The 12516-nt window shown below is 37.3% G+C and overlaps 1 protein-coding gene across 1 annotated transcript; it reads left to right on the forward strand.

Annotated features, from left to right (window-relative positions):
- Positions 1–925: 925 nt before the first annotated feature.
- LOC140793370 (uncharacterized) lies at positions 926–12008 on the forward strand. The gene is made up of 15 exons (XM_073144812.1): positions 926–1117; positions 1200–1563; positions 4414–4495; positions 4597–4700; positions 5517–5643; positions 5733–5827; positions 6126–6249; positions 8560–8640; positions 9158–9256; positions 9333–9518; positions 9671–9764; positions 9852–9928; positions 10009–10080; positions 11201–11344; positions 11537–12008. The coding sequence occupies exons 2-15, from the start codon at positions 1523–1525 to the stop codon at positions 11729–11731; spliced, it is 1521 nt and encodes a 506-aa protein (XP_073000913.1). The 5' UTR covers positions 926–1117; positions 1200–1522; the 3' UTR covers positions 11732–12008.
- Positions 12009–12516: the final 508 nt, after the last annotated feature.

Here is a 12516-nt window from a genome sequence, read left to right on the forward strand (position 1 = left end):
TCGAGCCGAGCCTGAGCGAGCCGGCTTCAGCTCAGGCTCGGCTCGATAGTGATTTCGAGCCTATTTCAGCAGCTCGGGCTCGGCTCAGCTCTGGCCGAGCCGAGCCGGACTCGAGCTACAGTCGAGCCGAGCCCGAGCCGAGCCCGAGCTGCTCGACAAGCTTGACACCCCTACTTAACTCCTGTTATGGTGGTAACTAAATAAATGGATCTAAGGTGAGAAAAAATAAAACCTCTCTCTCTCTCTCACCCTTGTGTTGTACAAAATATATTTATGTATCATTTCATTACATTTAGTCAAATTCGCTGTTAGAACTCTGGAAAGTGTTTTGGGTCCTTTTAAAGACAACGATGTTTTATGGGCACATGGCTCAAAACTCATCCATTAAATTCCTCATATACCATACGCTATCCCTAAATTCCTCAAATGACCAAAATGCCCATACTATCATCGTTTTCTTCACCAAATGATCAGGATCCAACGGTCCACACCTACCATCGGATGGGGGGGTATTTTGTCTGGGGAAGAACATACAGAGGGGGATATTGGTGTGATCAATGTGCTGATCAAAGCCGGTCAAAACCGGTCCTTGCATTAAATAAACTCCAAAACTTAAAATGCACCCATTTGTTTTCTACTTGAAAGTTTGACCCTTTGGAAGCACTGGTGGGGCCTGGATACAAGTGGAGGGCTTTTACTTGGGTGCATAGGAGGAGAAGAGCTCACCTAACCATAATTTAAAGTAGTCTTAACGTACTATTTAACCTTTTAACTTCTCTATTACGCAATCTCAACAACTCTGCACCAATAAAATCCTTCCTTTGAAGTGGGTCCCACTGTTTCGCTACTCATTCGAAGATAACCTTAGGATAAGTTGTCGTCGGAAAGTTGATTAAATTCAATTTACCTCGCTTGTCTCTTTTTTAACGTTCTTATTTCCCACGCCCCCCATCTCTTTCGCTCCTTCTTGTCGCCTTCTCACTCGCCCTTCCATTTGCTCTCTCTCTCTCTCTCTCTCTCTCCCACCTCGACGCCCGCTCTCGAATCGCCTAATCTGCGCCGCATTCAGTCGATTCGTAGGATTCTCCTTCGATTCTTTCGATTCCTCGAGTCTCGGGTACCAGTTCGAGCCTCGGATCTCTGTTAACGGCTCCGGATTCGCTTGTTTCTGGGGATTTTAGGGTTTTGTTGTTTTCCAGATCTGAAGTGGTTTTAGGTGCTTGGATCTTCGGCGAATTGGCTGCTAATCGAGCTTGGGAAGGGACCGACGTGGCTTTTCTTGGATATTATTGAGAAGTGGATCTTGACGGTTGGTGGTGATTCCTACGGTTTCGTCTCAAGAACTCCCATATCTTTCGGATATGGGATGTGGAGGGAGATGAATTTGGTCTGGGGCTTGTTCGAGGGGCTTCTTGTGGAACTGATGGTTGCTGGAGAAGTCAGATCTTGATGATTCCGGAGACGCTCGGCTTTTCTGCGAGCTCTCGAGGCGTAGTTGCCCGGAGGGTTGTAGAAAGCTGAGATGATTGAGCAATTCATCAATTTCGTTATCCGACCTCCTAGGTATTTTATTTCTTTTGATATTTCTATAACTAATTGCTTCTCGTCTATTTATGGTTTTGATGCAAATGGGTACTTCCCCTGATGACTCCTGTTCTAGCTTAGTTGGCTAACTGTCAAAATGCTACATGCAATTACACGTTAAGTGCTTTTCAATTATTATGATTAGCAATAGTATCTTTTACTTCTGCTTTGTTTATGATTAATGAGACACATAATTAGAATATCGTAAACAATTTCTGATTAGCATTTATTTAACTATGTTTTGAAGCTGTAAACTGGTGTAGTGGTCATAATTAGCCTACTTTTATTTACTGAATGTTGAAAGTTGTTTTAACATTTGGCTAGCCTTTGACGTCAATAGTCATTTATCAAGCACAACCAAAGTCCAAAAGACTGCACACGTGAGAAAAGGAAAAGAAAATTATTACAGACACTTGATTGATATCTATAGCGCAAATTTAGGGATAAACGAATTTACTTACCTAGTAGAGGGCCATATTAGAATCTATGGAAAAGTTCCATCGGATGTGCAAAAGGAACAGTTAGACATTGAGGATTTGTATAGATTTCCATCCAAATAGAACATGCAATCCAGGTTGATGATGTCAAAAATCCTGTAAGAATTATCTCCAGAATATGTATAACTACTTGATAATTTGTGTTGAATAGACTTATCTTGATGGTTGATGAGGTCAAAGGGAAGGTAGTTCCTTCTTTCTATTAAATTGTAGGTATGTTTGCTCATAACCAAATTTCCCAATTTTAGCCGATCCTAATTTAACGCTGATCCCAGTTGAAAGATTCAGTTCCAGTCAAGGATTGGCTCAAACTGGGCAAAACTAAGCGTGGATTGGTGTGATTGGCAGAAATGACTGATCCTACCCGTTGGGTTAATGGTTTGGATCTGGTCTAAATTGACCAAATCCGACCCGATATGACTGTGGAGTGTGGATGGACATCTCTATTTACCTACTTTACCCTTTGTCTTCCACTAGTCATTTTCACGATAGTGATTGGTAGCGTGATGTTTGGTGACATCCAACAATCGTCTCTGATGGCTTCCACAATCTCCGACGACTTTGGTGAGTCCTCATTTCTCTCTCACTTTATGGTTTTAAACCTTTTTTCTCTCTCTCACCGGGTCTTCTCTTCCACCTCTCTCTCTCTTTGACAACCACCCTTTCTCCAACGATCTCTCTTCCTCTATTATGCCCTCCCTCCCCCTCTCTGACTCTCTCTCATTCTCTATCTCTAGCGTTCTCTCCCTTGCTCTCTATTCTGTCTGTTGCAGCAACATAGGGAGAGAGAGAATCTGCATGCAATAAGTGAAGAGAGAGAGAGAGTGAAAGAGGAGAGAGAGAGATGAGAGATAATAGATAATAAAACGCAGTATAAGTGACTATACTTAAGAGAGAGAGAGAGAAACTAGAGAGCTGTAGAACTCTCTAGAGAAAAGGAAAATTATTTTAGTTTTTCAGTTTTCAGACATTTGTTTTTGAGAAAGATGGAAAATTCCATTGACTTCACATAGAATAATTTATATTATCCTATTATATTTTTTAATTTTAGTATTTTCCTGTATTTTGCAATATTTTTAGGATTTTATGTAATAAAAAATTTAGTCCAATATTGAAGTGGCCGTTACGCATAGTTGATACAACTGATATTGCTGATCTGTGTCATTTTATTGAGCGACTAATCCCAATTCTGATATATTGCTGAATTGTATCGTTTTTCCAAGCAATCAATCCCAATTTCAATCCCAATTTTGATATATGGCAACTAACTCATGAACAAAGGTAAAAAAGGGCCATTATATTTTGGAATATATTGTAAGGAACCTATAAGAGAGGAGTATACTAGGATGGATGGGGATAACATATTACTATGTTGTAACGTGAATCTATTTTGATTTGAGACCAGACGTACAAGATTTCTTATATGTCCACTTTTTTCAAATAATTTTATTGATCCAGTACCTTAACAAAACAGATTTTGTGGCATGTTCTTGTGATAAGCTCAGTCTTTGGGTCATTAGTGTAAGGAATCATAAATTCATATTACACATGTTTGACAAATCAGGCAACACTAAAAAGTCTATACAAGAGTGAAACATTAGCTTTAGGTAGGGAGCGGTGTCATCCTATGCGTATATAAGTGAAGAGCTAAATATAGTACTTTTCTATAGCAGAAGATTCTTAATCACATATACAATTTATGCTCTACAGTTTTTTTTTATATGTGATTATGAATCTTTTGCTATAGTTTTTTTTCCCTCTTGTAGGCTTGTGGCATCTCAGTTGCATGTCTTTGAGCTAGAGTGGTCTCAAAAAGTTGTGAGCCATTCATTTTCCCCCTTTTCCACACTCTTTACTTTAATTTGCATGGGCATACATGTTAGAAATAGAATTGTCATATTTATTGCTTCATTATACTGGTTTCATTTTACAATGTGTTCTAATGAATTTTTCTTGCATGTACTAACTGTTCTCATCTCACCATTTGGAATTATTTGTTCAATTTAGAAGAGTTTTAGGTTGAGACATTCACTTTTCTAGCCCTCTCCCTACAATATTACAGATAGGGTCTAAGTTCCACATTTCCTGATTGGCTTCTCCAATATATGCTGGAAAATGAAAGCAATAAAGTTCTTTTGTTTTTCCTATCCAAGAAGTGTATATTTGTGTACTTTATGTGCACTGTTTTGATGTGCATATACTACTATATGGAATTCTTTTGTTCAAATGCATTCAGAGTTTCAAATTTCAAAATGTGCACTCATCAAATAACAACCATCAACAGATCTAGCATTTCAACTGATTGTACACTGCTTAATATGGTATAATGCAGGGCAGAATATGATCCAAGTCAGTATCTATGGGAATCTGAATTCACTCTTGCAGGAAGAAAGTACAAACGTCTAGACTTGGAGGCAAGTACGGAGATCAATTACCGAGGTTTTTTCTGTCTTTCTGTAGTTAATCATGAGGACTTTGATGATCATTGTAGTTCTAATATTATTAAATCTGACAGCTTACCAATGGAAGAGGTCATACCTTGCAGTGCAGTCACTATGTTCCTTCTGTTATCCCAGTCAATATTGCTCTTCCCTGTGTGATTTACTGCCATGGGAATAGGTTATTACTCTTCTTACTTTTCTTTTGGCAGGTTTATTGTAGCTCATGCATATTGTTGTTTCATTGGGTGCAGACATTTGCCATTTTAATACTTTGAGTTCCATTTATTTATATATTTATGAAAAAGCTATCTTCTTAACTGTGTGCTCAAATTCTATATTAAATAAAAGGGGAACATCACCATAGCCTTCAAAAGGAAAACAAATACTGGTGTAATCATTTTTGAATGCAATGAGATCTTTGGGCTACCTGTTTTTGATAATGGACCAATACCAAAAGGTGCTAGGACATCAATCGGTTGAGATGGAAAGCTGGAGAGAAGTTGAAGAACTGCCATTTTCTGTTAGTTGTTACACACCAGCCCTAATTGACTAATTTCAAGATATCAGTCAGTACAATTCTGAGATTGCAATTTGTTTGGATATTGATTTTCAGTTTTGGTGTAAATCATTCACTGTGTTATATCTTGCAATATATTGCTAGTCTAGGTAATGTTACATTGTCTCACATATGTGACATCAATATGGGCATGCCATTCATGTAAACTTATGTTCACAGGGGAAGACTTGATTTTTCTTCTTTGTTCATACATTATCTCTTTCTTTCTCAAGACTGCTGTAGTACTCTGAGTCTCTGACAATGTTGATAAGGCCTTTAATGGTTACCCACTACATGGAGGCTGTGTCAAAGTGTGCTTGTTATGATTTGTGGGTATTTTCAGTTTATTGTTTTCCTATGCCTATTGCCCTTTTCTTGCTAAACTATTCGTATATTCGAGAATTGTAATTCCTTATTGCTTTTTGTTCACAAATGCAGTGGATGTAGAGCAGATGCAAATGAAGCGGCTGCAATCCTTCTTCCTTCAAATATTACTGTCTTCACTCTTGACTTTTCAGGCTCAGGATTATCAGGGGGAGATTATGTCAGTCTTGGTTGGCACGAGGTACGTTAAATGTTGTCTTGACTACTGTGGGCCACTCTTATGTGCTTGCAAAAGTCTTAACAATCTTATAATCCTAATAACATATTCAGAAAGATGATCTCAAAGTTGTGGTCTTGCACCTACGAAACAATGAGCAAGTTTCCTGTATAGGGCTTTGGGGACGATCCATGGGTGCTGTGACAAGGTATTTCCTTATTTACAATTAACGATTACACTTTATCAGTGCTTAAATATATCTGTTGAATCTCTGGTTTTGTTACTCTTCTCCCAGTCAGGGTTGTGGAAGCACAATCTCTTTGTTGTTTATTTGTAAATATAAAACCATTGTGGTGTGTGTTTAGAAAAATGTCATGTGATCCTTGAAGTCAATGTCATGATATGCCTTTTCACAAAGCATACCCACACATGATATGAACTTATGATTTTGTTTTTATCCATCCTCTTGCTTATGGTGATGCATTTCTCATGTGAATGCAACACAGCCTCCTATATGGAGCAGAAGACCCCTCCATTGCTGGCATGGTGTTGGATAGTGCCTTCTCTAATTTATTTGATCTAATGATGGAGCTAGTTGATGTTTACAAAATTCGGCTTCCTAAATTCACGGTATCCTTCTGCCCTCCAAAATGTTATATATTTTTGGTAATGCTATTACTTGAGTAATCTGACAGATATATATTGTATTTTTTATATTTTGTTTGACATGCTGTCACTTCTTATATTTAAGTGGTAGCTTGCGCTTAATGAGGGTGGCAACTTTTTCCCTGACAAAAATTGACCCATTAAACCGACCAAAACCAAGGCCTCTAAACATAAAACGGACTGTGCCACAGACAGTTGACCATCTCACCCGAATGTTAAATTGATTGTGTTTTCTTTTCTATTAAGTGGATTGTGTTTGTTTGTGTCACAAACGTAGCACTGAGCTAATGTACAAGAATCCCATACTAAGAAACAATTATGTAGCTCAATCAACAGGCTTGTCATGTACTATATTTATACCTTTTTGCAGTGCTTTTAATTCAGATGCATTAATCTAGCAAAAGCCCAAATGTAGTTGTGAGCCTCCTCTTAAATATCTGACCACACTACCAGGTCCAAAAGTAAACAGATGCGTTACCTGAATCAACTTAAAATTTTGAGCATTAAATAGCAAACAAATGAACTCTATGGAAAGGGAACTGGAAATAATCGTGTTGCTGACATCATATTCTGCCTATTGAACCATGTGTGAGACTGAAATAGTGAAATTAGATTTTTAATCTTTTTGCTGTACCATGAATGTTTCGTGTAACTGCAAATATGTCTATTGTAAATCATCTGAAAAGTCTTTTCTGATTGCTAATCAGTTAGAGCATAACTTGAAGTTGAGAAGGCCCCATGGAAGCATAGAGCAATTTCTTCAATAGATAATCATATATTCATAGCTGATGTCAACACTCTAGAATTGTGTTTTTTTTTTCCTGGCTTTACCGGTAGTAGATAACTTCTTAGAGAAATTAGTACTGTTATTAAGGCCGACTAGAATAGAGGGAATATAATCCTTGCATGCTCATATGGTTACATACACCTCATAAAATGAGAATGTCTGGAGTGTCTCAATGTGTTGTTTGAATTTGTGCTTCTGACTTCCCCATGGAAACGAGCCACACATTGGCCAAGTCTACAACCCACAAGGCTGATTTTCCAATTTGTTCTGTGCTTAATTCCTCCATGCAGCACACAATTTCAAACTCAGGACAAACCAATAAACTAGTGGTCGGGACTTCAATGTACTCTTCTTTTATTATGTATTATGTAGGTCTTTTTGTACTATATGCTAAATAACTAGGTGACAAAGTGAAGGTATTTGTGGTATCTAGCATAACAAACTTCATGGATTGATCAGGGACCACGGCTACTAATTAAATGTTTTATCCTCTGAATTAAGCATGTTGCCTTACATGCCTATGCTATTCTGCTATAACACCAGATATCATGTCTCATTTTCGTCCGATCTGATATATTATGCTATATATACTATTAATTGTTGATCACTATAAATATTTCATGACTAATTTCTTTTGTAGGTAAAGGGTGACTTTTGAGAATGTTCTATTTTTCCAGTTATGATTGACTGGCAATACTTCTGTTCAACTAATATAAAACTGCAACCCTTGTGATGTTATAACATGATATTTTTCATCAAAAGAAGTCTTAATCTTGAGAGTTAAGAAAGAAAATGGCTCTCTTGTCGGTAGGGCTGTCAAAATAAATGAGCGGCTTGAGCTCAGCTTGGCTATGGCTATGACTATGGCTCGGCTTGAGTTTAGCTCATTTTGAGCTGAACCAAGCCTAAACAAAAAAAGAGCCTCAGGCTTGGCTCGATAGGCTTGAAAAATAGTTTTTTTTTAATATATATATATTAATATATGTTATGTATATGTATATTCAAAACAATTAAATCTTTGATCCAATGGCTCATTTAAGGCTTTTGGGCTTGTTTAAAGCTTAGGTTTGTTTAAAGCTTGGGCTCATCTAATGCTTTTGGGCTCATTTAAGGCTTGGGCTTTTTGAGAATGTGCTCGATTAAGGCTTGAGCTCGGTGAGGTGTGGCTTGGCTTGGTTTGAGCTGAGCCAGGCCTAAACCAAAAAATAGGGCTCGGTTACACCCCTACTTATCAAGAATCTTTTGATGAGTACCATATCCAACTCACATGATGTGGCGACAGAATTTTGAAGTTTACATGCAGATTAGTTTACTGAGAACTTTTAAATAGTTATTATTCAGATACTTTCTGATTTTGATGATTGATGTGAAATATCTATTCTATCAGGTTAAAATGGCTCTTCAATACATGCGCCGTGTTATTCTATCAGTTATTATTCAGATACTTTCTGATTTTGATGATTGATGTGAAATATCTATTCTATCAGGTTAAAATGGCTCTTCAATACATGCGCCGTGTTATTCAAAGGAGGGCCAAATTTGATATTATGGATCTGAATGCTGCTCAGGTTCATTACTATTGACCTTCCAGTACCTTTGTTAATCAATTTGTATACGACAATCAATTTTCACAATGAGCTGCTGTAATCTTTTCTAAGTCCACTGGTGTCCAGTTCAATCTCACATTCTTTTGTGAATTGGCCCCACTGCATGATGTGGGAGCTGCAATTGAATACAATTAGTATCCAGGTACATGATGACTGGACAATGACTGAGTAGAAAGAATCTGAATTCTTGTTTGCTCAATTGAATTTTCACTGCCCAACTTTTCTCCAGATGTCTGCACAAAATGTTCCAAACCATAAGTTCTCACAATGAATAAATTGGTAGTTTGTGTTAAGCATGAACTCAGTTGGCTAGTAATTTCTTGTCAAAAACAGAAAATCTGAAGGTCTAGTTAAGTTGTTCTGATATATGGTTTCTGGTTTAAGCCATGGCCCTGCTAACAAGAAGTTGGAACATCCGGAAGGTTGGTGTGTTAACTCCCAATATACAATTAATCTGTTTGTTGTCAACACTATGCAGTTTGCACCGAAGACGTTCATTCCCGCATTATTTGGACACGCTTCTGAGGACATATTTATTCAGCCCCATCACTGTGATCTTATTTACCAAGCATATGCTGTAAGATTTACTATTTTCTTTCATCATGTTGGTGATAAGAATTTTGCATCTGAAGAGAGTTTGGGTTTTTGTGCAGGGGGATAAGAATATTATCAAATTTGAGGGTGACCACAATTCCCCAAGGCCACAATTTTATTATGATTCTGTTTCAATATTCTTTTACAATGTCTTGCGTCCACCTCAAATTCCTTCCATATCTTCAAGTAAAGCAGAGAGATACTATGACTTGGGTGGTTTGAAAGTCGGTGCTGGAACAAATGAGGTGATTACTCTTCTCTCTTGAAAGAAATTAAAGGCTCTGAATGATATTTACACTAGGACATATGTCAAGGATTTACATTTAGCACTTCAAATGCTTGGCAAATGACCCTTTTTTGTTAGCAATTAATATATTGATCTGTGGCCTTTTTCCAGAGTTTGTTGTATGAGATCATATCTGGTCTACGTGCAGCTGGCACTGGCGCAGCCAGTTCCTCATCAGCTTTAACTAACATTCCAAACGGTGCAGGCACGATTCGTAACTACTATAAGTTACCTTTTCTTAATTGTTTGGTGATAATGTATGCCTTCCAGTAACTCTTCTGTTACATCACAGGTTCATCTGCAAAATCAGTAGTTGAATTGCTATCAGAAAGCGTATCTCAGCTGTCCATAAATAATGGTAATGATTTGGTAAGTCTGTTGTTGCATGCAGTTTTGTTTCATATGCAAGAAATTGTAGTTATTTAAAATATATGTTGATTTAAATGCAGGATTTTCTTCTTGATCACGAACATAACCTCACTGAAATTGAGGGGGATAGTACTGAAGAATCACATTTGCAGGTAAAAGTATTTCTCTATCTTGTACCTCCATTTGAGTAAATGACTGAAGAATTCTGCTAATGTTATCATCAATATTTTAATCCTGAGCTGCAGTGTGGATTTAGGCTCGTAATTTGTTGCTGCACTGTTCCCACTTTTTAGCAGCTAAATTTTTTCTTTCACCATGTTGAGCATACTAATCTTCTGACCCATCTTTAAATAAATGTTACTGCTATGGCCAATGAATGATGAGGAAATGGTTACTCGCTTGGATTTAAGACTACTCTAGGTAGTTCAGAAATGGAGAACAAGCGGAACAATATATTAGGATTATGTAGTTTTGGCAAAACATAGCATTTAATTCTGACGCTCATAGTACATATGTTGAATTGTGGGCTGAATATAAAACGGGCTATTGAAACTGAATATATTCATTTTCTATATTAGATGCATATCTTTTTATAATGAAATCTACATAATTTACGTTAGAGATGTGCACAAAAGTTTATTTTTGTTTTTGAAAACTAAAAGTTTTTTTATGCAAATGTTTCATATAAAACACCGGAGAATATAAGCTATTGCTCATGCAATAGTTTTCCTTCATTCTTCAAAGGTTGTTTTACATCAGTTGAACAGTGGAGCATGTGCTTTTAACATCTGACAGATTTTTCCTTTTGTAGTGTCAACTATTTTATATTCTGACTCTTCAAAAAGCATTCAGTGATTTTCAAGGACGGCTACATCCTTGGACATCCTTTAATAAGAAGTTATTGCTTTTTGAAGCTTTATGTGGTTTCTAAATTTAAAAATCATCCTGATTGAGAAATAATGCATTACTTGGTTGCTTCTTGTTCACCTGATGGAAAAAAGAAAAATTCATATTTCTTATTTGCCTGCTGAAAGAATTAGAGTGCTTCTATTGCTAGCAAGTGCAAATTGACTACCCTATTCTTCTGATCTGGTTTCAATTTTAATTTTCCATCTTCGTTCCAATTATATAAAAGCATACTTCTAAATTTTTGTGGTCTACCATGGAGCTTCAGCCACCTTTCTTAAAACTGTGTGATACTGTGTGCTTGTGAGGAACGCCATTCAAGAATAAGTTGATACAGAGGAATTTATTACATCACCTGCTTTTCAGGACAAGTCAATTGAGCAGAACGAGGAGTTCTGCTCCTATTCAAGCTCCAACAGGGAAAGTTGGGGAAGATGTTCTTCACTTGGTGGAGTTAGTGAGGGCTCATCCTCAGGCGAGTGCACTGGAACCTCCAATGAAAAACATCAGGTACAGTATTTTCAAGATTTCTTAGGGTCCAACACCATACAATTCTAGCAATCTTATGTCTAACTTCTCTTTACTCTCCCTTCTTACCTTGTTATCTCTATGATCAGATCTAGTTATTAGACCAAAATCTTTCTGGCATAAGAGAGCAGCTAGAACTCCTTTTTCTTACAAAGAATTTACTTTCATTTTCAGCAAATAACTCTTGAGGTCCTTGCAACACCTTTAAGACCGACCAAACCATCTCCTAAGCAAAAGGAGAAAAAGAAGCGTACCTCCATATGGAAGAGAGCAAAGCGTGAGAAACTGGAGAAGGGGGAGACTCTAAGCCAGCGCTTACGGCTTTGCATCCTTGGAAGGGCCAGCCACAGGCGACACCGGTCGTCTTGACTACCTGGAACTCTGTAACATAAGAATCATGTTTGTGACACGGTTTGTAGGAGTAAAAGGTTTCTGATGACTGATGCCTCTCTTTCTCTCTTTGTTTCCTTTTCATGTAGTAGAAGAGTGTAACCTAGCACACACAGTTGATTAGTTAACTTATTCTGACAACTAGGTGGCTCTGTAAAACCAAAGGGTCAGTATTTGCATTGTCTCACCTTTGTCAATGCTTTTCTTGTTTTACTTTGTAAATTGGAACGGTTTGAGGAATGCCAGAGTTTGTTAAGTGACTGCTTTTTGTCTATAATTTCCTTTTTCTTTTTCAAGTTGTACATCAATAGTACACTCTGGATGGAGTTTCTCTTACATAATAAGTTTGTCAGGGTGGTGCAAACTGGGCAAATTTTCAGGACTAGGTTATGCTAGCAGTTGTACAATGGGAGAAAAATTAAGTTTTAGAAAGATATTTGGGCTAGGGATTGTACTCTAGCTGTGAAATTTCCTTCATTGTTTAATGTCATTTGGGATGAAAATGTGGTAATTACTGAGGTGTGGGATGAAATTCAGTAGGAATTGAAGTATTGTAGAGCCCTAGATGATAGGTTGACGGTGGAAGAACAGTAGCTGATTAATTTTGTGCAGGATAAAGTTTAGATGGGTGAGGGAGAGGATATTCCATGTCGGCGGTTCTCTTCAAATGGAATATTCTCTGTGAAATCTTTATATCGGTTTTTGAACAATAGGGGCAGTTGTCAAATTTTTTTGCCTGGTATTTGGAAGATTTAAAATTCCAA

Source organism: Typha latifolia, chromosome 8 (assembly GCF_019914945.1).
Source record: "Typha latifolia isolate L0001 chromosome 8, TyphaL0001v2, whole genome shotgun sequence".
Classification (NCBI taxonomy): domain Eukaryota; kingdom Viridiplantae; phylum Streptophyta; class Magnoliopsida; order Poales; family Typhaceae; genus Typha; species Typha latifolia.

Coding starts and splice junctions, on each gene's coding strand:
- LOC140793370 (XM_073144812.1), top strand. CDS start 1,523: ATGATTGAGCAATTCATCAATTTCGTTATCCGACCTCCTAG. Junction 5,644..5,732: donor TCAGTCTTGGTTGGCACGAG/GTACGTTAAATG, acceptor TAACATATTCAG/AAAGATGATCTCAAAGTTGT. Junction 9,929..10,008: donor TAAATAATGGTAATGATTTG/GTAAGTCTGTTG, acceptor ATTTAAATGCAG/GATTTTCTTCTTGATCACGA.